This window comes from Solanum verrucosum, unplaced genomic scaffold, assembly GCF_900185275.1.
Source record: "Solanum verrucosum unplaced genomic scaffold, falcon-dt-bn FXZP01000037.1, whole genome shotgun sequence".
Taxonomy (NCBI): Eukaryota; Viridiplantae; Streptophyta; class Magnoliopsida; order Solanales; family Solanaceae; genus Solanum; species Solanum verrucosum.
Genome location: NW_026020240.1, coordinates 590,355 through 614,583, shown reverse-complemented (window position 1 = coordinate 614,583; position 24,229 = coordinate 590,355). Strand labels below are relative to the sequence as shown.

Sequence of the window (24,229 nt, the reverse complement as noted above, 5' to 3'; positions counted from 1 at the left end):
ATATTAACTGCTATTTTTTGGTGGCGTATAAATTCAACAAAACTTAAAAGACAAATTTGTTAGAATTTTTTTAAAAAGAAGTCTGTTTATTCTTTCTCCTCACAAAACCGAAGCAGGTACGGCGCCGTCCTCAGCCGTTCTCCGCCTCTGTACTCTGTTTTTTCTTGATAATTGGTATACCAGTTGATAATGATGTTGTGGGTTTCTCCTTTTTTTCTGCTAATTTTTGGGTATAAATTGACAGACAAAAGAAGGGTAGAGGAGGATGGGAGCTGAGGGTTCACTGGAAAAGCTAAACAAAAAGAAGAAATCAAAAAAGAATAAAGAGGGTAGAGCTATCTTCCTCCAAAAAGAAGGTATTATTGCCTTAAAGTTTCCATCTTTCATTGATTTTATGATGAATGAATGAATGTGCATATAGAACATACTCTAACTAATTTGGGATTTCACTTGATATGCTTTTGTTTTGTTGTTGTGACATTAAAGTATAATAAACAATCGTTCTCCTGAATTTTTTTTTAACTATCTTTTGAATGTTTGATTAAAATATTTACATTCTGAGCTACTTTAGTTTTCAAGCTAAATGGGCATAATTTATGGATGACTCAAGCAGCTAGGCTTCTGATTACTTTCATCTTTAGGTGTTCTCGAGGAGTGAGTCCGTTTTTGCTAAGCTTATTTTTTTATTCAGTTCACCTATGTTGTTCTGACTCTTCAAAAATGTCAATGGGTGGATGTTGGATTCTCCAAAACTAGTGTATTTCTGGAGAATTCGACATCGGTACAGCATCTAAAGTGAAGAGTCTGCACAACTTAGGTTTTCATAGAGGTGCTCTTCTCTTTGAAGGAAAATTTTGTATATCTCTGTTGAAAGCTTGGTTTTTCTTTTATGAGGGTCTTTGTTATGTATTTGAATCAGATTGCTTAGAAAATATATGGAGCGGGAATATGTGATCAAGAGAGTGTTTTTAGTGTAGTACTATAACAAGAATCATAAATTTCTATGGAAGGAAATGGAGTTGGGTTTAATTAGGATTCTAGATACAGTAAAACGTGATTTGTCGAATGAGCCAAAGATTGGGAAGTAGGGTGCCCATACATTATGGTGAACCAGTAAAAAGCTTATTATAGAACTCCTTCCTTTACCCGGCAATTTTTCTTATCACAGTTGTTAGTTTGACGTCTACCAAACAATGATATTGATTGTGCCCTTTTATGCAAGAGGAGAAGTTGGCTAAGGCAATGGAAGAAAAGAAGAGGAAGAAGAAGAGAGCTCATGTGCTAACTAGAAGAAGAGATGAAGTACATCTCTCAAATTATAAAGGTAATCGACATATAAAAGTCAATTTGAATTTTACTGTGATCATCAAATTGCTGCAATCTTTTTTTGGTTGTTGATTAGTTTTGATGAATCAGATAATGTGGATGGAGAAAAAGAGAACAAATCTGCAAAGAGGAAGATGAGGAAAGATGTCAGACCTGATGAAACTGAAAGTTTGGAAATTGATCAATCTAATGAAAGAGAGGATGCACTTGGTCAAGAAAATAATGTATCCGCTGAGAAAAGGAAATCCAGAAAGAAGAAGAGAAAAAGTGAGAAGAAAGTACGGAGAAATGAGACTGTTGATCATTATGTTGAGGCTAATGATGATTCAGATAAGAAAAGTGGTATGGAGAGATTTTCTAGTGTCTCAGTTGTTTCTCTCTCTCTCTCGTATTTCCTTGTACTGTATGTTTAAAAAGAGCTAAGAGTTCAGGAAGACACCTCTTAAAGTGACATCTCCATTTTTGTGCAGAGTACAAAGGAGAAAAGGAATTAATTTTACTAGACTGATTTTTCTAACTGTTAAATAGACATGATGATATTGTCAGTACCATATTGCTTACCCCTAGGCAACCCAAATGATGTTGTCAAAATTGCAGAGAAGGATCATTCACTCACAATAACGCAAGACAACTTGGTGGAGAAGAGAGGACAAGCAGGATATGAAGAGATTGATGAACTATCTTCTGACGATGAGGATTGCTCGAAAGGAATGAGAAGTAAGAACCTATATATTCCTGAAAAATTGCCACTTACCTGTTGCTTGGCTCCAGTGTTCTACATTTGAGATTGGAAGTTGGATTTTCTTTCTCAATTATCTCAAGGAGAAACTCTAATCATTGTTGCAGTTTCGAAGTTATTCTGCTGTTGTATATCCCCCTTTTTGCCTTTCAGAAAAATGTTGATATGGCCACTTAGTCCAGTAATGTTATATCGTTTTGCTTCCTTATTAAGAAGAAATCTCCTTTATTGCAGAGTGGGTACTCGATTATTACCAGAGTAGGCCTGGGTTGAAGGTGCTACAAGAAAGAATTGATGAGTTTATTACTTCTTATGAGGCGAAAAAGGAACAGGTACATCATTTCTCCAGAATGTTCTTTTGTTGTTAATGATTTTGTTGAAGTACTTGGAGGAATCTAGGATGTTTATGAGCTCTATTATGTCTAGAGCTGGTTAATGCTTCAGTTTTTAGAAAGAAAATGGACAACTTTTGCAGAATTTTGCTCATATCATGTATAAAGTTTCATAGTAATCTTGAAATGTTTTGAGTGACAGAAAATGATGTGTTATAAAAAAATTGTTAATGCCCTGAACCAATCATGTTCTATACATCTGATGGTTGGATCTTATTTTCATTATATGTGGTTAACATGTATGTTTTCTTGTTTGATGAACTGGAGAGTAGTCTCTTCTTAATTTTTTCTTTCATATCTGGCTTATTCTGTTCATACAGGAAAGGAAAGAAAACGAACCCCTTGCTGCAGAAGATGGCTGGACTGTTGTCGTACATCACAAAGGAAGGAAAAAGACAACTGATTCTGAAACTGGAATTGCAGTTGGCTCTGTTTCCCAAGCTGCAGTCATGGATAATATGGACAAAAAGAAAAAGAAAGGTGTGGGTTTAGATTTCTACCGGTTTCAAAAAAGAGAAGCAAAGAGAAATGGTATGCTCATTGTATTTTTTATTTTCTTGATACTCCCTTGCTCCATTTCCATTCTAATTTTCATTTACTTCCTATCCTTGGTCACTTTTTTCATACTAGGGGAAGAGCAAGATTCTCAAATGTTACATCTCATTAAAAAACTTAAGGGTGAACAAGTATACATTATTTCTTATCTTACCTCGCCCCATTGAAAACTATCTGGGATGAAGAGGGTTATCCTTTTCAAAGTGTTAATTGGCCTATTATAGTTAGGGTGTGTTTGGTTTGAAGGAAAATGTTTTCGACCTCCAAGTAAGTTTCTTATTATTTTCTCGTGTTTGGTAAATAAGCAGAAAATATTGTCCCAAAAACATTTGTATATAATCTAGTCAATCACTATTGTGGTTGCATGGGCATCTAGGGGTGTGGAGGTGGTTGGAATGGGGGCTATGGGGTTAGGAGTGGGGATGGGGTGTGTTGGAGAGTATTAGTCTGGAAATACCACGTATGAAACTTATTTTCCCTACTTTCACTAGGGAGATCATTTTCCTCATTTTTAAGGACTTGTTTTCCTAGAGAAAATGTTCTCCAAAAATTTGACCAACCAAACATAACAAAAGCGGAGAACATTTTCTTCCATATGAAACACAAACTATGTGGTTTATTATTTGATTCTTGGAAGAGGTATGGTTTTAGTAATTTGATCTACATGTGTATTTGTAAGTTTTGGTACCAAAGTTGTACTATTTATTCATCCATAGAGATACAAATTTATAGTATAGAAAACCAAACTATCTAGCAATCAAATTCCTTGATTCTAGCAGAGAATCAAGGGATGATTTTATTGATCTAATATCCTAACCTATTCAATAGCATATCAGATATGATTTTATAAGATCAATTTAAATCCTACAAAATCATATCTGATGACACTTAGATATTTACAAATCAACACTCCTCCTCAAGTTGGCATGTAAATATCTGTCATGCGTAACTTGCTTACAAAAACTTCAAACTTTGGTTTAAACAAGCCTTTTGTGAAAATATCCGCAATTTGCTAATTTGTTGTGACGAAAGGCATGCACACGTTTCCTTCTTCAATCTTCTCTTTTATGAAGTGCCTGTCCACGTCAACATACTTTGTTCTGTCATGTTGAACTGGATTGTGAGCAATACTTATGGCAGCTTTGTTGTCACAGTACAACTTTATTGGTAACACAAACAACATTTTTAGTTCTTCCATCATCTTCTTGAGCCAAATCATTTCACAGATCCCATGGGCCATAGATCAGTATTCAACTTCAGCACTGCTACGGGCTACAACATTCTGCATTTTACTCCTCCAAGTCACTAGATTTCCCCATATAAAAGTACAATATCCTGATGTAGACCTCCTATCAATAGTAGAACCTGCCCAATCTGCATCTGTAAAGCTTTCAAAGCCCTTTTCTTGTCCCTTTTTGAAAAACAAACCTTTCCCTGGTGAACTTTTCAAATATCTTAGAATCCTGTAGACCGCTTCGTGGTGCTCTTCCTATGGAGAGTGCATAAATTGACTCACTAAGCTTACAACAAAAACTATATCAGGCCGAGTGTGTGATAAGTAGATCAACTTTCCCACTAGTCTCTGATATTGACTTTGGTCAACTGAATTTCCTTCTTTGTTTCCGAATTTCATAATTGGATCAATAGGTGTTTCAGCTGGACGACAACCACTCATACCTGTCTCTTTTAGAAGATCTAGTACATATTTCCTTTGTGACACCATAATGCTTTCTTTTGATCTTGCTACTTCCATGCCAAGAAAATATTTTAATTGGCCCAAATCTTTGATCTCGAACTCTGAGGCCAGCCAACTGTTTTTTAAATTTTTTCATTTCGGGCAAGTCATCTCCTGTTAGTATGATATCATCGACATAGGATAGTTGTCTTTCCATCAAGAGAGTGTCGAATGAACATGTTATGATCTGCTTTCCCTTGAGTGTACCCTTGTTTTTTTACAAACTGAGTAAACCTCTCAAACCAAGCTCTTGGAGATTGTTTGAGCCCGTAGAGAGATTTCTTTAGCTTGCACACTTTAGTTCCATACCTTTCTTCAAAACCCGAAGGACTTCTTCTTCAAGTGTTCCGTTTAAGAATGCATTCTTGACGTCTAGTTGTTGAAGGGGCCAATCAAGATTGGTAGCAATGGTTAGAGGAACCCTGATTGAATTCAACTTCGCAACTGGAGATAGTCAATCCGATAGGTCTGAGTGAACCCTTTTGCTACCAAACGTGCCTTATACCTTTCTAGGGATCCATCTGACTTAAATTTGATGGTGAACACCCATTTGCAACCCACTGTTTTCTTTCCATGTGGCAGTTCCACCATTTCCCATGTTTCATTTCTATTAAGAGCATTCATCTCCTCTAGAATTGCCTCTTTCCACTTGGGAACATTCAAAGCATCCTGCACATTTCTCGGTATCTCCATTCCAGATAATTGAGAAAGGAAAGCTATATAGGAAGGGGACAAGTTTCTATATGACAAAATTTTACATGGGATGGTTGGTGACTTTTCCTACGCCTTTACGTTTAGCAATTGGAAGATTAAGGTCTAAAGTAACAAGGGGCAAATCAGAATTAGGTTCTATAGAATTACCTTGTGTATCAATGAGATCTTGTGGGGTGGACATTTGGTTCTGATGAGAGTCCTTGATCTCTTTTTATTGGTTCCGGTTTCTTCTCATGTAAACCTGTAATTCCTTTGTTCCCTGTTCTTGTCATTAATTGTATCATGAAGAAGCTGTATTGTCTCAGTTTCCTTATTTTCAATATTTAAGTTGGGATCTCTTACCTTATCTAGGTTATTACCAAAAATACTATTTCCCATATCTATCATGAAACCTGGATCATTTTTTTCCTTACATGTGAGGTCAAGAGGATCCTTATTATCCCTCAAATCTTCTCTATGTTTCTCCCCCTGAAGATGAGTTCCAAAAAACAATTGAGATTCAAAAAATGTGGCATCCATTGTGACAATAACCTTTCTAGTATTTGGGTCATAGCACTTGTATCCCTTTTGACTAGGGGCATAGCCAACAAAAGCACATTTCTTAGCACGTGGGTCAAGTTTACTCCTATTATGATCATGAATATGAACAAATACACTACACCCAAAGACTCTTAAGGATAGGTCAGCGGTCAATCTAGAATTAGGGAAATATGTCTTAAACATACTGAAAGGGGTTTTAAAACCTAGAACACGAGAAGGCATACTATTAATAAGATAGGTGGATATTAAAAGAGCTTCTCCCCAAAGAAATTTAGGGACTTCACTTGTGAACATTAAGGCCCTAGTTACTTCCATAAGCTGCTTATTTTTTCTCTCAGCTACTTCATTTTGTTGGGGTGTATTAGGACTTGAACTTTGGTGTACTATTCCCTTGGAAGTGAAAAAACTGCCTAGCTGATCATTGAAAAACTCTCCCCCGTTATCACTCCGAAATATTTGAATCTTCTCATAAAATTGTGTCTCAACCATAACATAAAAAGCCTCAAACATATGTTTTACTTCCCCTCTATCTTTCAATAGGTACACCCAAGTTAGTCTAGTGTGATCATCTAAGAAACTCACAAACCATCTTTATCCATTTACAGTTGCTACCCTAAAAGGTCCCCAAACATCACTATGGATCAACTTAAAAGGTTTTGTTGCATAATATTTTTGGGAAGAAAAAGATGAACGTCTATGTTTAGCCATTTCACAAATTTCACACTCAAAGGAGGATGCACTTTTATTCATAAACAATTGAGGTAACAAGAGTTTCAAATAATGAAAACTAGGATGACCAAGTCTATAGTGCCATAACATGACTTTATTATCAACTAGAACAGAGTTCATACAAGCTGAACTTAGATTTATTGAATTGTCACCATCTTCAAGAAAATAGAGACCTCCAGACTCTCTAGCATTGCCAATCATCTTCCCCGAGACCTTGTCCTGAAATACACATGAAATAGAGTCAAAGATAGCACGATAATCAAGGTTTTGAGTCAATTTTTTTTTGATAACCGAGAAAGTCGTTTGTGACTCGCCCTTTGGACCAATCACAGCCTTCTAAACTCGGTGGATAATGGGCCCACCCCTCTACCCTTCTCCACTTAAATATCAGGCTTCGCTTTGCATGGTGTGGGGCTTGAACTTGCGACCTAAGCCACAAATCCTCCACCTTTTGCCACTTGAGCTAGGCCTTGGGGGCAGGTTTTGAGTCAATTTGCTTATGGACAAAAGATTATGAGACAATTTTGGAACATGAAGGACATCAACAAGAGTCAAAAAAGGGGTTAGTTTGATTGTCCCTTTTCCAGCAACTGCTGAGAAGGAACCATCAACAACTTTGACTTTTTTATTTCCTGCGGATGGAATGTAAGTCAAGAAAAAATGGGAATTCCATGTCACAGTGTTGTAAAAAGCACAGAAAAGCGCACTTAAAGCGCGAGGTGAGGCGAGGCGAGGCTCCTGCGCTTTTAGTTCCTGAAGCGAGGCAACATTGAAAAGGCGCTCGCTTCTACTGTAGAAGCGAGAAGCGCAAGAAAAGCAAAAGCGCGATAAAGCGCGCTTTTTATGAAAATGCGTCAATTAGGGTTTTATTTTTTAAAATGTAAGTTTTTTTTTTTTTAATTTCTGAAAGATACTTATGCGACTAAGAAGGTGCGACTTTTGCTCTTCTTCTTTGCGACTGCTGTAGCCTGTAAGTTCTCTTCTTCTTCTTCTCTGTGAAGCTGCTGCGATCTGTTACTGTTTTTTTTTTGTTTTTTGGTTGCTGCTGGGTGTTTTTCTATATTTTTATTGCTGTATTTTTTTTCCAATTTTGTTTGCTTCTGTGTTTTCAATCTCTATTACTGACCTGTTTTTTTTTTCAATTAATATTACTGCTCTGTTTTTTTCAATTCTTTTGCTGCTCTTGTTGAAGAATAGGAGTTTGATTCTTTGTGATTTAATTATGTTTTTGATTTTTTGCTTTTTATGTTATGACTTATGAGTATTATTGACTATCTATTTACTTTTAATCTAAGAATATATTACCTCTATTCAGTTATTTAATATTTTTTTATTTTTATACTAAATATCGCTTTATTTAAAAAAAGTGCACGCTTCGCTTCTCGCTTCTCGCTTTTGTGAAGCGAGCCCTTGTCGCTTTTTTCCGCTTCTCGCTTTCCAAAACACTGCCATGTCATGTGATCACTTGCCCCTGAATCTATGATCCAAGAATTAATACCAGTAGAATCTGTACTCAAAAAAACAGAAGGTACATTACCTGCTTGGGAAAAAGAACAAGTAGGAGTAGGAGGATCAGGTTTACTGATTTGGAGTTGAGATTGGAGAAGTTTGTGCAGTAGCTCCAATTGTTCCTTGGTGAATGATGGCATTTCTGGAGAAGATTTCATCCCTGATTCTTCGCTGGTACATTGAAAGACCTGGCTGCCATGGTTGTCTGTATTAGAAAACTGGAAAGAAATCAAGATAACCACAAAAGAGTTTGGGAGGTAGTAAACTTCTCACTAAACTGAAACAATGAACAACCTTTATAAAGGCAATACACATCCTACATTATCTCAACCACTAAGCCATAAAAGAATTTAAAAATGACCTACTAAGTCACACATTTCCAGTAACTTGGAAATAGCAACCATATACCCTTAAAACTAGGAAAGCAGAAACTAGTTTAATTAATTAAAATATCTAACAAACCCTCCCTTAAACTGATAAGTCTACGACTTCAGCTTAATAACATCATTCACCGTAGCTTCTCCTTAAAGTGCACACTCCAAGTAGCTTCGTTAACTTTCTGAATGTTGCCAGCTTGAGGGACTTAGTGAAGATATCAACAACTTAGTCTTCACTTCTACAGTAGACAACATCAATAACTTTTTCCTTCGTGAGATCTCTCAGGAAGTGAAACTTAACATCTATGTGTTTGCTCCGTCCATGCAACACTGAATTCTTTGAAAGCGTAAATCAGAATTGGTTCTGCTGTCGAACATGAAGCTCAACCAATATCTTCTTCAACCAAATTGCTTGGGTAGCGCACACAGTTGCAGCTACAAACTCTGCTTCTGTAGTGGACAATGTAACAATTGGTTGCTTCTTGGAGCACAAGAAACAACTCCAGATCCAAGCATAAACACATAACCTGAAGTGCTTTTCCTGTCTTATTTATCTCCAGTAAAATCACTATGAGTAATGCCAATTAACTCCGACTTGCCTTCGTTCTTGTATAGAATACGATAGTCAAAAGTACCTTGCAAATACCTGAGAATTCTTTTTTTTTTTTTGAGAAAGTTAACATTTTATAGACAAGATACACCAATAGTGTATTCTAGTAGTAGTTACATCTGGGATTTACAGTAAACAAAACCAAAGAAATCTACCACCTATATCCCTCCTAAACTATCTAGAAACTGAGTAATATCCTCCACCTTTTTGGGGAGTACATAGTTACACCAAAAAAAAAGGTTATAAGACAATTCAACTTCAGACTTTGGAAAGGGATGCTCTTGTTTTCAAAACATCTTTGGTTCCTCTCCCTCCATATTGTCCACCAGATGCAAACAGGGACAATCTTCCATCTCTCTTTGTGGTCGGACAAATTTCCTTCTCTATTCCAGCGTGCTAGAGCTTCGGAGGTATGCCTTGGCATGGACCAACTGATACCCCTTAAGTTAAAAAACACCTGCCACAGTTTCTCTGTCACTCTACAATGGATGAAGAGATGGTTTGTTGTCTCTATTTCTCTTTCACAAAAAAAACATCTGGAACATAATTGTCTTCCCCTTTTCATTAGATTGTCCTGAGTTAGTACTGCTTGTCTGGCTACTAACCAGGTGAAACAAGCCACCTTGTGAGGTACTTTAACTTTCCATAGCATCTTCCAAAGCCATGGTAAGAGCATTGCAGCTGGCCTATCAAGGTGTCTGTAAGCTGATTTTACTGTGAATTTCCCATTTTTGGCCTTCAACCAGTGTAGGTTGTCTTCATTAGGTTGAAAGTTGATGGCCTGCTTCAGAGTATTGTAGAAATCTGTTAGACTGTCAATCTCCCAGTCATTCAACATTCTCCTAAAAGAGAGGTTCCATCCTTGATTGTCCCTGACATCTACTACTGTTGCCTCCTTCTGTTGGTTCAAATTATAGATCACCGGGTACAGCTGTATTAAGGGATATTGACCAACCCACACATCATTCCAGAATGACGTCCTCCTTCCATTTCCTATTACAATTCTTGAGTTTCCCCACAATTTAGGCCATTGATTCCTGATTGTCCTCCATAGACCTACCCCATAAGGGCTTCTAACTTGCTTAGTGATCCATAAGCCTTCCATTGTGTATCTGGAAACTATAGCATCTTTCCACAAACCTTGTTCCCCTGAGACAAACCTCCATAACCACTTCAATAAGAGACTTTGATTCTGAACTTTGAGGTTCTTTATGCCCATTCCCCCTTCCTTTTTACTATTGGTCACGACTTCCCATTTCACCAAGTGATACTTCTTTTCCCCCTCTCCATTTCCTTGCCATAAAAAATTCCTCCGGATGGAGTCTAGCTTCTCTAAAACATTCCCTGGCAAAGGAAATAAAGACATCATATAAGTTGGCATAGCATCAAGTACACTATTAATTAGGGTCAATCTTCCACCCAAAGATAGGTATTGACTTCTCCAATTTACCAACTTTTTTCCACACTTTTCCACCACTGCATTCCATATGTTCCTTGACTTACTCATTGCCTCGAGAGGCATCCCTAGGTAGGTGGTAGGCAGTTCTCCCACTTTACCTCCTAGAATATCAGCCAGACTGTTGATGTCTGGAACTTCATTCACTGGGTAGATAAAACTTTTTCCCCAGTTTATATGCAATCCAGAAACAGCTTCAAACAGAACAAAGATGACCCTTAGATACTTTAGTTGCTCTTTCTCTGCCCCACAGAACACTAAGGTGTCATCAACATATTGCAGATGGGAGATATTTAAGCCAGAATGTCACTGTCATTCATCCCAAACCCCTTGATCCTGTTATTTAACTGTGTTGTTTTCAATATATCACTCAATCCACCCATAGCGAGTATAAACAGAAAAGGGGATATGGGGTCCCCCTGTCGTAGTCCTCTTTCAGAATGGAAAAAGCCAGAGGGAGTACCATTAATTAATACTGAGAATTTTACTGTACTCACACAGTATTTTAACCAGTTTATCCACCTATTTCCAAAACCCATCCTCACGAGTGTATTCCACAAATAATTCCAATTGAGGTGATCATATGCCTTTTCTATGTCCAGCTTACATAGGACCCCAGGGACTTTATTTAAATTCCTCACATCCACACATTCATTAGCAATAAGTATGGCATCCATGATCTGCCTACCCTTGATGAAAGCCATTTGATGTTTATCCACCAGCTTGGACATCACTTTCTTAAGTCTTTCTGTTAGTAGCTTGGATATGATCTTATAGTCAGGCTAATGGGCCTGAAATCCTTCAATTCTGTTGCACCCATTTTTTTGGGGATCAAAGCTATGAAAGTAGCATTAAAGCTTTTATCAAAGTAGCCTTGGCTATGGAAGTTCTGAATGGTTGCTATCACATCCATCTTCACCACCTCCCAACACTGTATGAAAAATGCCATAGTGAAACCATCTGGGCCAGGAGCCTTATCTCCTGCACAAGCAAACACACATTCTTTGATCTCCTGTTCTCCAAACTGACTTTGCAGCATTACATTATCTTCTTCATTCAAAGTAGCTTGATCTGTGGGGCTGAACTGAGGTCTCCAGTGTTCATTCTCTTTGTAGAGGTTTTGGTAGAAATCTATGATCTCCTCCCTGATCATTGCTGGTTCTGATACATTAGCTCCATTGATCAAAAGACTATCAATGTTGTTGTATCTCTTGTGGCAGTTTGCTGTTCTGTGGAAGAATTTTGTATTTTTATCCCCCTCTTTCAGCCATATAGCCCTGGATCTTTGCCTCCATGCCACTTCCTCCTTTTTTGCCACCTTCTCAAACTCTACTGTCAGAAAAGCTCTCAGAAATGACTCATCATCAGACAAGCACCTATGAGCCTGGATCACATCTAAATCATAAAGCTGGTTTAAAATGTTCTGTTTCTGTAGACCTAGATTGCCTTGAGCAGTTCTGCTCCATTCTTTCAACTTCACTTTGAGGGATTTCAACTTGCAAGCTAGAATGTAATCTGGTCTTCCCATAAAAATTTCAGAATCCCACCACCCCTTAATTCTCTCATTAAAATTCTCAGTTTGCAACCACCAATTTTCGAATTTAAAATAGGACAAAGACCTCTCCCAGTTTCCACATTCTAGTAGCAGAGGATTATGATTAGAAGTGACTCTAGGCATAATAGTTTGCTTGATTTTCCTGAAAGATACTTCCCATTCTTCTGAGAACAGGAACCTATCCAGTCTTGCTGCTGTATCGTAGTTGTCTCCTTTTCTCCATGTAAAACTGCCCCCTATGAGAGGTGGATCTTCTAGTTCCATATCCTCAATAAAGTCTGAGAAATCCTCCATGGCTTTTTTGATTCTGATGCAATTCTTCTTCTCGGAAGGGGACCTTACAACATTAAAGTCCCCAGCAATCACCCAAGGGCCATCAAATAGGCTCCTTACTGCTCCCAGCTCCCACCAAACCTCTTTCCTTTCCTCCCTGTCGTTTGGACCATAAACGCCTGATAAGTGCCAGCTAAAATCCTGCGTTTTGCCCAGGAATCTAACAGTAATGCAATAAGTCCCCATCTCATAAACTTCTCCCTCCCATATACTGTTGTCCCATAGAATGATAATGCCTCATTTAGTTCCCCTAGCTTCCAACTGTGTGAATTTCACCCTCCTGTTGGCCCATAGCTCTTTGATTGTCTCCCTTATGTCACCTCTTAATTTGGATTCTTGAAAACAATATACATCTGCTCTCCATATATGTAACATGTTCTTAATCAATAGCCTCTTCCTAGGATCATTGAGACCTCTCACATTCCATGACACTATGTTAACCTTCATTAAGATTATTCACGAAACATCCCCCTCTGCTTCTTGTTCCAAAACTAATGAACTTGTTGCTTGGTTCCTGATTTTTAAGCTCCTTTGGAATCTTCTCTTTTGGAGTCACTGGCACTATTGCACCTGGAGCCTCTCCTGTTACTTGTCTTTTGCCATTAATTTTCATGAATAGGTTCAAGGCTACCTTCTCACAACCTTGAAAGTGAACTCCAAATTCCTTACTTAATTTGATTATGTTCTGCTGGACCCAAGTGGGGATCATGTTTTTGTGGTCCATTATGCCTTCGTCTTCTGCTGAATTAAGAGGTAGAATATCCTCTAAAGTGTCGTTCCCCTCCTCCTTTTCTTTCAACTGTAAATAGCCTCCTGTGTGTATCTCCATATTTTCTTTGTTCTTCGTATTAATAATGGATATTGCATTATCATCAACTTGCTCTTCTGTCGCAACCCGATCATTGTATGCCTCAGCAAAGGTTCCTGGATTGAGTACTAATTCCGCCTCTATCACCCTTGGTGTTGTTATGTTTGCTTCAATCTCAATTTGGAAAGGGTCTGAGATCTTAGCAGCCAACGAAAAAAGCATGGATAAAATATTTTGAAAATGCTCCCAGACACAAATACCTTTCATTCCAAATTGTCCACCAAATGCATGCTGGGACAATCCTCCATCTCTCCTCCTTTTTTCCTGCATTTCCATCACTATTCCAGCATTTTAGAACTTCTGTGATTCTCCCTGGTTTTGTCCACTTGATCTTCCTCTTGTGAATGAATATTTGCCATAATTGATCTGTCCATTTGCAGTGCAAAAAGAGATGGTTGACTGTCTCCACCTGTTCTTCGCATAAATAACATCTAGAGCAAAGGTTGTGTTTCCTCTTGTTCAAGTTTTCGTGTGTCAAGACTTCCTCCTTTGCCAAAAGCCATGCGAAATAATTCACCTTGTATGGGATTTTTGTTCTCCAGATCATCTTCCAAGGCCATCCTGCTTGCTGCTCTTCAATAAGTCTCAATTCTCGATATGCAGATCTTACAGTGAACTCTCCCTTTCTCTCCCCTTTCCATATCAGTCTATCTTGCTCCTCTGTTAGATTGGTAGCCCTAGCCATTGTGTCATGAAATCTTGCTATGGATGTTATTTCCCAATCATTTAAGTTTCTTCTCAGATGTAAATTCCACCCTTGTCTTGTCCATAAGTCTGCCACTGATGCTTCATGTGCTTGACTTAGACTATGTAGCTCAGGGAATGCTTGTTTGAGTGTCTCATGTCCGCACCAGATGTCATCCAGAAGGCCACTTTTTCTCCATTACCAACCTTACATTTTATTCTATCTTTGACCAATAGCCATAAGTTCCTGATTGATCTCCATACACTACAATCATAAGGCCTGGTCACCCCCTCTGTCATCCACTTGTCCTCCATGCCATATTTTGCTGTTATTACTACCTTCCCATAGAGATACTTCTGGTGAGGCAAATTTCCACAACCATTTCATCATCAAGCTCTTATTCTGCGTACTCAGATCTCTGATGTTGAGTCCACGCCCTCTCTTGCTAACTAGCAACTCCTCCCATTTGACCAAATGATACTTTTTCTTATCTTCACTGCCTTTCCATAGAAAGTTCCTCCTAATTGCATCTAACCTCTTGGTTACTTTGGCTGGTATAGGGAATATTGACATCAAGTATGATGACAAGGCATCCAGGACACTATTAACTAGAGTTAGTCTGCCACCTAAGGATAGATATTGACATTCCAGTTCACGAGCTTCCTTTCACACTTTTCAATTACACCACTCCATATTCCACTTAATTTTCTCTTAGCCCCCAAAGGCATTCCTAAGTAGGTTGTTGGTAGTTCACCTACTTTCCCTCCAAGCTTGTAAGCTAAGTCCTCAATATTTGGTACTGTGTTTACTGGATAAATGAAACTCTGGTTCCAGTTTATGTGCAAACCTGACACAGCCTCAAAAATATTTAAAATGACTCAAAATTAGCTTGTGCTCCTTTATAGCTCCACAAAATACTAAAGTGTCATCTGCATACTGTAGATGAGTGATCTCTAGATTGTTTCTTGTATTCTCCCCCACTTTGAAACCTCTGATCCAACCATTTGCTCTTGCATTCTGGAATAGGTTGTTCAACCCCTCCATAGCCAAGATAAAGAGAAAAGGAGATAGGGGGTCCCCTTGTCTCAAACCCCTGTTTGATGGGAAAAACCCACATGGGTTTCTGTTGATCAAAATAGAGAATTTCACTGAGCTTATGCAATGTCTGATCCACTTTAACCATCTTTGACCAAAACCCATCCTCTGCATCATCTTCATCAAAAAGTTCCAATTCAGGTGATCATATGCCTTCTGGATATCCAGCTTGCATAGGATCCCTTGTTGTTTATCCTTTTTCCTGGAATCAACACATTCATTGGCTATCAACACTGCATCCATGATCTGCCTGCTCTTGATAAAGGCCATTTGTTGCTTGTTCACAAGCTTGTGCATCACCTTCTTTAGTCTTTCAGCCAAAAGTTTTGCAATTATCTTGTAAACTCCCCCCCACTAAACTTATTGGTCTAAAGTCATTAAGTTCTTCTGCCCCTATCTTCTTAGGTATCAAAGTCACAAAAGTAGCATTTATACTCTTCTCAAGCACTCATTCCACATAGAAGTTTTGAATTGCTGCAACCAATTCTGTTTTGATGATATCCCAACACTGTCTAAAAAAAACCGTTGAAAAGCCATTCGGGCCAAGGGCTTTGTCCCCCGCACATGCTTTGATGCATTATAGAATTTCTTGAGCTTCAAAAGGGGCCATCAGTTGGTTGTTGTCATCTTCATCAATCATAGGACACTCCCTCATTTCCAATTCTGGCCTCCAATCCTCAGTTTCAGAGTATAGATGGTCACCGTTCCGGTCTGGTGTAAAGCTCCGGTCACCGTGAAATTTTCATAGAAGAGGAGAGATGAGAAGGGAAAATACCCAGTAGTCAATACCCAAGATCAGCTTTTGCAGATAACAAAGGAGGTAATAACAGCGAAAAAGGTGGATGGGCACGTGGGGTCTTCCAGTGAGGGATCTCTCATGCAAGTGGGCCCGAGATTTAAAAGGGGAGAATATAGTGTTTATAGCAGACAAAAACTAGGTCAAAGGAAAGTGGGCCCAAATTTGGGCCCAATTCTTTTGGACCCAATTGCTGGAGAAAAGGCTAGAGCCCAACCTTTACAAATCCTTTCAAAAGACATTTTTAACATTGAGATAGGAGAGAATCAAACGAAGGAAAATAAAGCTCAAAGCCAGATTACACCATGGAATAGGGACGATGGGGAACTGGAAGTTGTGAGACATATGGTAGACATGCCTGGAAAAAATAAGGAAGAATTGGGGGAGAAAAGTACAGCGATAATGGTACAATCATTTGCAGAGGAGAATACAAATGGAGGAGCAAAGGATGTTATTCCACTGGGTATCCAATTCCCAGAGGAAGACTACAACTCACTGAACACCTCAGAATGGATACAACAAAATATAATCAAACTGCGCTTGGAATTTGGGGTTAATTTCAAAGGATGTGAAGAGAGAGCGAAGAAATTATTGATGAAAATTGACAGTAATAAGTGAGAAAGTAAGGGGAAACAGAGTGAACAGTCAACATGCAAGAAGAAAGGGCAATTGGAACTAAAGAACCTACAACTAGATTCTAAGTTTCACAGCAATGGCTCTAGAAGTAAAGGGGGGTATTTGTCCATCAGGGATCAATGAATTTAAACATTGTTTCTTGGAATGTGAGGGGACTGAATTGTGGGAAGAAAAGGTGTATGATTAGGAATATGTTAAGAATCTGGAAAGCAGATGTTGTGTGTTTTCAAGAGACAAAACTGGAGGGGGAGATTGCAAATATAGTTAAAGAAATTTGGGGTAGTAGATGGGCAGATTATGTGCAACTAGAAGCTAGTGGGACTAGGGGAGGCATACTAATTATGTGGGATAAAAGAATATGAGAAGGGGAAGTAAGTAGTGTAGGAGCATACTCAGTTTCATGTTGTTTCTCTGGCAAAAACCAGGATTTTAAATGGCACTTAACGGGAGTCTACGCCCCAAATGACAGAGTTGAAAGGGAAGAAACTTGGTGGGAAGTGGGAGCAGCTAGAGGTCTATTTACAGGTCCTTGGGTCTTATGCGGGGATTTTAATACAGTGAGATATCCTTCTGAGAAGTTCAACTGCAGTAGAATCAGCAGGTCAATGACAGATCTTTCAGAGTTCATTGAAGACATGGAATTAATGGACTTAGACTTAGCAGGGGGAGAGTTCACATGGAGGAAAGGTGAAAGACATTCCACAGCAGCAAGACTAGACAGGTTCATGATCTCTGAAGATTGGGATACAAAATTCAGGAATATCAAGCAGTCTATTCTGCAGAGAATTGTCTCTGATCATTCCCCATTGATGCTACAATGTGGAGAATGGGGGTCAACCAAATCATATTTCAAGTTTGAAAATTGGTGGCTGACTACAGAAGGTAGGTTTCAATAACAGAGTAAAGGGATGGTGGGGTTCTTTTCATTTCCAGGGAACACCAGCTGAGGGCATTGAAAGAAAAATTGAAAGAGTGGAGCAAGATCAGTCAGGGGAATCTGAAACAACAAAAGCAACTTGTACTCAATCAATTAGCAGACATTGAAAGGATACAGGATCAGCGAATTCTGGAGGAAGGGGAGATAGTTTCCAGATTAGCTTTTACCACTGAGCTGGAAGAAATAGTCAAGAATGAAGAAACAGCCTGGAGACAGAGATCTAGGGCAGTTTGGCTTAGACAGGGGGACAGGAATACCCATTTCTTCCACACCATACTCTTGCTTGTATCCTTTCACCACTAAGCGCGCCTTGTACTTATCAACTTCACCAGACTCATTGAGTTTGGTTTTATAAACCCATCTAACTCCAATTGACCTTTGGCCTTTTGGAAGATCAGTAAGCTCCCAAGTATTGTTCTTTTCAATTGCGGCAATCTCAACATCCATTGCTTTCTGCCACTTTTCATCTTTATAGGCATCCTCAAATCTTACGGGATCACAACCAGAAAATAAAGCTAAATATGTAGATGAATCTTTATTTCCAGATTGAACGCTCACCTCATAATCTGCCATCCATGTTGGCCTTCTTCGATTTCGTTGAGGTCGGAAGCTGGTGCCTTCTTGATGTACCAAGGTAGAAGCACCTTCATCGGCTACTGGTTGCTCTTGCTCCTTGTCCCCATTGTCAAGATCCAAAGGAAGTTGTTGGTTGTTTGGATTTTCTTCCCACGACCAAAAAATATCTTCATCAAACACCACATCATGATTGATAATCTCCATCTTGCTGATAGTATTGTACAGCTTGTAAGCTTTTGACTCCCTGCTAACACCCATGAAAACACACTTATTGGTTTTGTCATCAAGTTTTGTCCTTTTCTGATCCAGAACATGAGCAAATGCAATGCACCCAAACACTCTCAAGTGTTGAACATTTGGTTGTTGTCCACTCCAAGCTTCTTCTGGTGTCATATTCTGAATAGCACGAGAAAGACTTCTATTCAAAACATAAACGCTCCAGCAAACTGCTTCAGGCCAAAAAACTTTTGGAACATGGCTCTTTTGTAAAAGGCTTCGCACAACGTTTATGATTGTTCTATTCTTCCACTCACATACTCCATTTTGTTGAGTATAAGTTGTTGTAAGTTGTCATTGTATCCCATGAAACTCACAAAAACTTATAAATCCTTGTGAAAGATACTCCCCTCCATGATCAGTACGAAGAATCTTAATGGAACATCCTGTCTCCTTCTCAACAAGAGCTTTGAAGCTTTTGAAACTAGTAAAAGCTTCAGATTTTTCTTGCAGAAAATAAACCCATGTCTTTTGGCTAAAATCATCAATAAACGTTATAAAGTAACGTTTTCCTCGGTTGGATATTGGGTTTATTGGTCCACAAATATTCGAGTGAACCAACTCTAGCTGCCTTTTAGCTCTCCATGCTTTTCCTTTTGGCTGCCTTTTAGCTCTCCATGCTTTTCCTTTTGGAAAGCTATCACGAGATTGCTTTCCAATGACACAATCTTCACAAATATCTACAGGCATATCAAAATTAGGAAGACCCGTAACCATCTTCTTTTGCTGCAACATTTTATGTCCTCCAAAATTCAAATGCCCATATCTGTAGTGCCAAAAGCCATGCTTGACTATTCAACTTTGTTGAAAAACAAAAATTGGTAGAGCCAATATTATGCATATCAAGTGGGAAAAGCTTATTTGCAGTCATCTTAGCTTCAGCAATCAATCCAAGATTAGAATCTCGAATTTTGCAAATTCCATGCTTGATAGACACCTCGTAGCCGTTCTCTTGAAGTTGACCCACACTGATAAGATTTGTTTTCAGGTCTAGTGCAAAGAAAACATTAGAGATAATCTGCATAGAAGAAGACTTTGTTTGGAGTTTCACCTTCCCTTTCCCTTTGACAGCAATACGGGAATTATCCCCAAACTTGACTGTTGTGCAAAAAGTTTCATCCAGTTCATAAAATGCAGATTTTTCTCCAGACAAATGGTTGTTATTGCCCGTGTCTAAATACCATAAATTTTTGTGGTATTCTTTTGAGGATTGGCTCACCATTAACAAAGAGACCTCCTCCTCCTTAGTTACTTCTACAAAATTAGAGTTCTCTCCACGTACATTTTTCAGATCTGTACGACATTCAGAACGGTAATGACCATAACTGTGACATCTATAACACTCGATATGAGACTTATCTGCAAACCTTGCCTTCCCATCAAATGAGTGTTGTTGATCACGATCATGCTGACCATTCTTTTTTCGATTTCCCTCTTTAGTTTTCTCAGAGTTTCTTCCCTTCCACTTGCTCCTTCTGCTTTGGAGGTTGTGGTTACTTGTAATGCTTGCTCCTACATCCTGTTGAACAATCTTCTGCTCATGAACCATCAAAGAATTTTGTAATTCATCAAGTGGAAGAGTATCCATATCTTTTGACTCTTCAATGGAGCAGATAACAAAATTGAATTTCGGCAACATGGACCGCAGGATCTTCTCAACAATGGTGACGTCTTCAAGCCTCTCTCCATGAATCTGCATCTTGTTGGCAATTGTCATAGTGCGTGAGAAGTACACTGACATCGACTCTCCCAGCTTCATACGCAAGGTCTCAAACTCACCTCGTAGAGTTTGAAGTTGTGCTCGCTTTGCCCTTGCATTTCCCTGGTACTTCTTCTTCATGGAGTCCCAAATTTGCTTCGACTCCTTGCAAAGAATTGTTTCCAATATTGAACGATCAATGGCTTAGAAAAGATAATTCTTCGCCTTCAAATCTTTCAACTTCAGTGCTTCAAGCTTTGTTTGTTGAGCATTTGTTTGAACAATACCAGCTGCAGGTTCTTGGAATCCACCATCAACGATTGCCTAGAACTCTTTTGACCTCAAAAATTTTCCATCAACATGCTCCAATGGTCATAATGACCATCAAAGCGTGGAATAGTAGGTTGAACAAAACTCTCTGAAGCCATTGCTCAATCACACTTAAAGCACGTTCACCCTCACTGGCTCTTGATACCACTATTAGAAAACTGGAAAGAAATCAAGATAAACACAGAAGAGTTTGGGAGGTGGTAAACTTCTCACTAAACTAAAACAATGAACAACCTTTATAAATGCAATACACATCCTACATTATCTCAACCACTAAGCCATAAAAGAAATTAAAACTGACCTACTAAGTCACACATTTCCAGTAACTTGGAAATAGAAACCATATACCCTTAAAACTAGGAAAGCAGAAACTAGATTAATTAATTAAAACATCTAACAGTCTGGCCTTTTTTTATTCCATTAGACGGTTTCCATGGATTTTCCAACAAGTCTCATGAGTGTGCCAATATTTTTTGCAAAAATAACACCATGGCTTCTTTTTCCTATCATTTTCATTTTTCGCAGCAACTAGAGCAGAAGAATCTATATTTTTTGTTTCCAGATTGGGATCTATTTTTAGCATAACATTCCTCCTTGTTTCATCTCGCCTAATCTTAGAAAAAGTTTCCCTCAAAGTGGGTAGTGGGTTTTTTCCAAGAATTCGAGAACGAAGCTCATCGAATTCTTGGTTCAACCTTGCTAGAAACAGATAAACCCTCTCATTTTCTTCTTTTTTCATTGCTTTCATGCTATCCTTAGGACACTCTCATTCATAATTATAGCACTGATCTAATTCTTGCCATAGGGAAACCATATCATTATAATAAATAGTAACACCTCTCTCCCCTTGCCTAGCTTTCCACAATTTAATTTTTAATTCAAAAATTTGAGAGGCATTCTCTAAATCAGAATAAGTCTCTCTAACAGCCTCCCAAACATTCCTAGCAGTGGGAAGAAACAAATATGGCTTACCTATGGCAGGATCCATGGAGTTTAGTAGCCAAGCGATTACCATCAAGTTTTCTGATCTCCATCATTTTTGGGTCTCTTGGTTCAGGCTTTCTCGTTTCTCCAGTCAGGTGTCCAAGTTTTCCTCGGCCATCAATTGTCAAACAAACAGATTGTGTCCATTCCAAATAATTCTTTCCATTCAGCTTGTGAGTAGTAAGCTAAAAATAAAAATGAGAAGAATCGTTGCCTTGGTTCATCGGAGCTTTGTTAATAGAACTCTCGGCTTCTATCGATGCCGCTGGGTGACGTAACCCAGTAAATGCTGTTTTTGTCATAAGCAACACAAGAATGAAGTTGCTCTGATACCATGTAAGTTTTGGTACTAAAATTGTACTATTTATTCATCCATAGAGATACAAATTTATAGTATAGAAACTACCTAGCAATCAAATTCCTTGATTCTGGCAGATTTGAGAATCAAAGGATGATTTTATTGATCTAATATCCTAACCTATTCAATAGCATATCAGTCAATTTAAATCCTACAAAATCATATCTGATCACACTTAGTTATTTACAAATCAACAGTATTGCACTGTTTCCACATATGGCTTATTCTGTATCGTTGAATGAATTGTTTGGTATCTAAATAAGTGAAAAAGGGGAGCTTTCATCTTTATCAATATATAGAATGCTTCAGCAATGCTTGTCATGGCATATGGTCAAGTTTGAGCCTGAGACAATCTCTCGAAAGACATCAATTGGGACTTGAAGCCACCTAAGAAAAGCCTTGGATTTGATTTAGTGTCAAAGAGTTATATCTTTATATGTGCTTGTTCTTGAAATCGTTTCTTTTCAAGGTTGAGTGGAATCTGTCTTAATCTTACGTCAAGGTACTCTTCTTGTCTTACATCCATATATCTGCGATCTGAAACCTACTGGTAGATCTGAAAATTGGCACAATCTCTCTCCTTTCTCAAGCCCCAACTTACTCTTTTTCCTCCATGCACCCAATAGTCTGAAGTTTCTTGTCCCCTTCTTTGTTTTCCATGTTTTCTGGTTTACTCTCTTCTCATCGTCATTGTCTTATCCCCCAAATATTAAAACCTTTTTTTCTGGTTGAGAATTGATACTGGGGCTGGCAACTTTGTTTTAGGGAAGAAATCATCATCTTTTGTTTTAAGGTTGGGATGAGAAATAAGATTTTGGATCCATAGAAGTGGCAGAACTGAGAATTGGCCATTAAACCTATCCCAGTTTCCCTTTTCCCTCTTTCTTTATTTTGTGTTGGCAAAAGATGTTAGATTACTCCTTCAACTCTTGAACTATCTTCATACATAGTTTCTTTATTTTGTGTTGGCAAAAGATGTTAGATTACTCCTTCAACTCTTGAACTATCTTCATACATAGTTTCTTTTTTGTTTCCCTTACTTTTCCAGCCAAATGTTCATCTTAGTGTGGAATAAGGACTACGTACAAGCTGAAGCTAGTTTGTAATAAAAAAATTTAATAACAGATAGGAGAAACAAGAATAATTGGTGTAGAGAAGCTGTTTCTGTGCAAAGTAAAAAAAAAGACGATCAGAATTACTACTTCCTATTATGTGAAACTGCTTATCAAGTGGTTGATGGGGTTGTGTAGAGGGAGAAAGTGCAAAGGAGCATCTTGGTTTACGGTCTGCGGGTAGCTATTAGGCCTTTTTTAAAAGTCACACGAGTTTGGAAGAAAATAGATGTTGGTGTTATTTGAATTATGTGTTAAATAATTTACTCCCACTCGTATATTTGTGTAAAATTTCCATCAATAATCCATGTCAGCTTAGATTCTCCTAAAAGTCTCTGCATTGCCAATTTTGTAGCATCCGAGCAGGCCATTCACTTTGCGCAATTGATTTCTTCTTGTTTTTCTACTAGCAACTGAATCTCAATATGCTTGCTTGCTTGTTATTACTCTCAGATGACCGCTAACATGCTTGTTATATGCAGAGATCATGGTGCTGCAGAGCAAATTCGAGCAGGACAAGAAAAAGATACAGCAGTTAAGAGCTGCAAGAAAATTTCGACCTTACTAAACAAATACTATAATTTTTCTGGAAGGGAGTTGTTATAAGCTAGAAAAGAGAGGGACGGAAGGTTAGGGAAAAAGGGGTTCCAATGATAACCACATAACCATAACTTGAGAACATATTCATTTATTACGGTTTAGTTTCCGAGCGCATCAATTATTTTATCAGGTAACTCCATCCATCTCGATGTAAGCAAAAATGCACATGAATGTTGTCATAGAGGCGACTTGGCGATTAATATGATACAAACTGTAGATGTCATCGCGTCTAGTTGCCATATTTTGGTGGATATTGAAATATTTATAGATTTATCTACTGAACGTGTATGCTATTTCTTGTTAATGGTGTTGTTTGCACTAAAAAAATGGAGAAAAAAAGAAGTTTTATTTTTTGCTTTATGGATAGGTGGACTGCATGGTGATTTGTATTGGGATTGGTTAGAGATACTGGTAGTCTAGTGGTGGTCATTCACTGGATAAGAGGTGAAATTTTGAACAGTTGTATTAAGGGTATGTTAAATATCAGCGATAGTTGTAATATAATTCAAATTCAATATTACATATTATTATGAATTTGGTAATTGTTATTCCAGAACAAATATAATACAACTCTAACAACATAAACTAATTTAAATAATACTGAAACATTTGAGATTCACAAAAAATACTTGTAATACACTTGTATTAAAACATAAACTAATTTAAATAATACTGAAACATTTGAGATTCACATATAATACTTGTAA

At 38.1% G+C, this 24,229-nt stretch overlaps 2 protein-coding genes across 8 annotated transcripts in view; one reads left to right on the top strand and one right to left on the bottom strand.

The window, feature by feature from the left end:
* The window catches only part of LOC125832840 (uncharacterized), a 592,533-nt gene that overhangs the window by 235,835 nt on the left and 332,469 nt on the right, over nucleotides 1–24,229 (bottom strand). The gene's annotated exons all lie outside the window — the stretch shown is intronic.
* On the top strand, nucleotides 89–23,544 carry LOC125832837 (uncharacterized). Of its 7 annotated transcripts, XM_049512026.1 has the most exons (8): nucleotides 89–116; nucleotides 245–356; nucleotides 1,223–1,324; nucleotides 1,417–1,668; nucleotides 1,924–2,043; nucleotides 2,300–2,397; nucleotides 2,778–2,988; nucleotides 23,405–23,544. In XM_049512026.1, the coding sequence occupies exons 2-8, from the start codon at nucleotides 266–268 to the stop codon at nucleotides 23,488–23,490; spliced, it is 960 nt and encodes a 319-aa protein (XP_049367983.1). In that variant the 5' UTR covers nucleotides 89–116; nucleotides 245–265; the 3' UTR covers nucleotides 23,491–23,544. The 7 variants fall into 7 exon arrangements, with proteins under 7 accessions (XP_049367983.1, XP_049367986.1, XP_049367988.1 ...); XM_049512029.1 differs by lacking the exons at nucleotides 89–116; nucleotides 245–356 and adding an exon at nucleotides 120–149; XM_049512031.1 differs by lacking the exons at nucleotides 89–116; nucleotides 245–356 and adding an exon at nucleotides 120–174 and having other exon boundaries at nucleotides 1,231–1,324.

Excerpts from the sequence above, each read along its gene's own strand:
- LOC125832837 (XM_049512026.1), top strand. The coding sequence starts at position 266 with ATGGGAGCTGAGGGTTCACTGGAAAAGCTAAACAAAAAGAAGAAATCA. Across the intron at positions 1,669-1,923 it reads TGATTCAGATAAGAAAAGTG|AGAAGGATCATTCACTCACA; the intron begins GTATGGAGAGAT and ends TCAAAATTGCAG. Across the intron at positions 2,989-23,404 it reads AAGAGAAGCAAAGAGAAATG|AGATCATGGTGCTGCAGAGC; the intron begins GTATGCTCATTG and ends TGTTATATGCAG.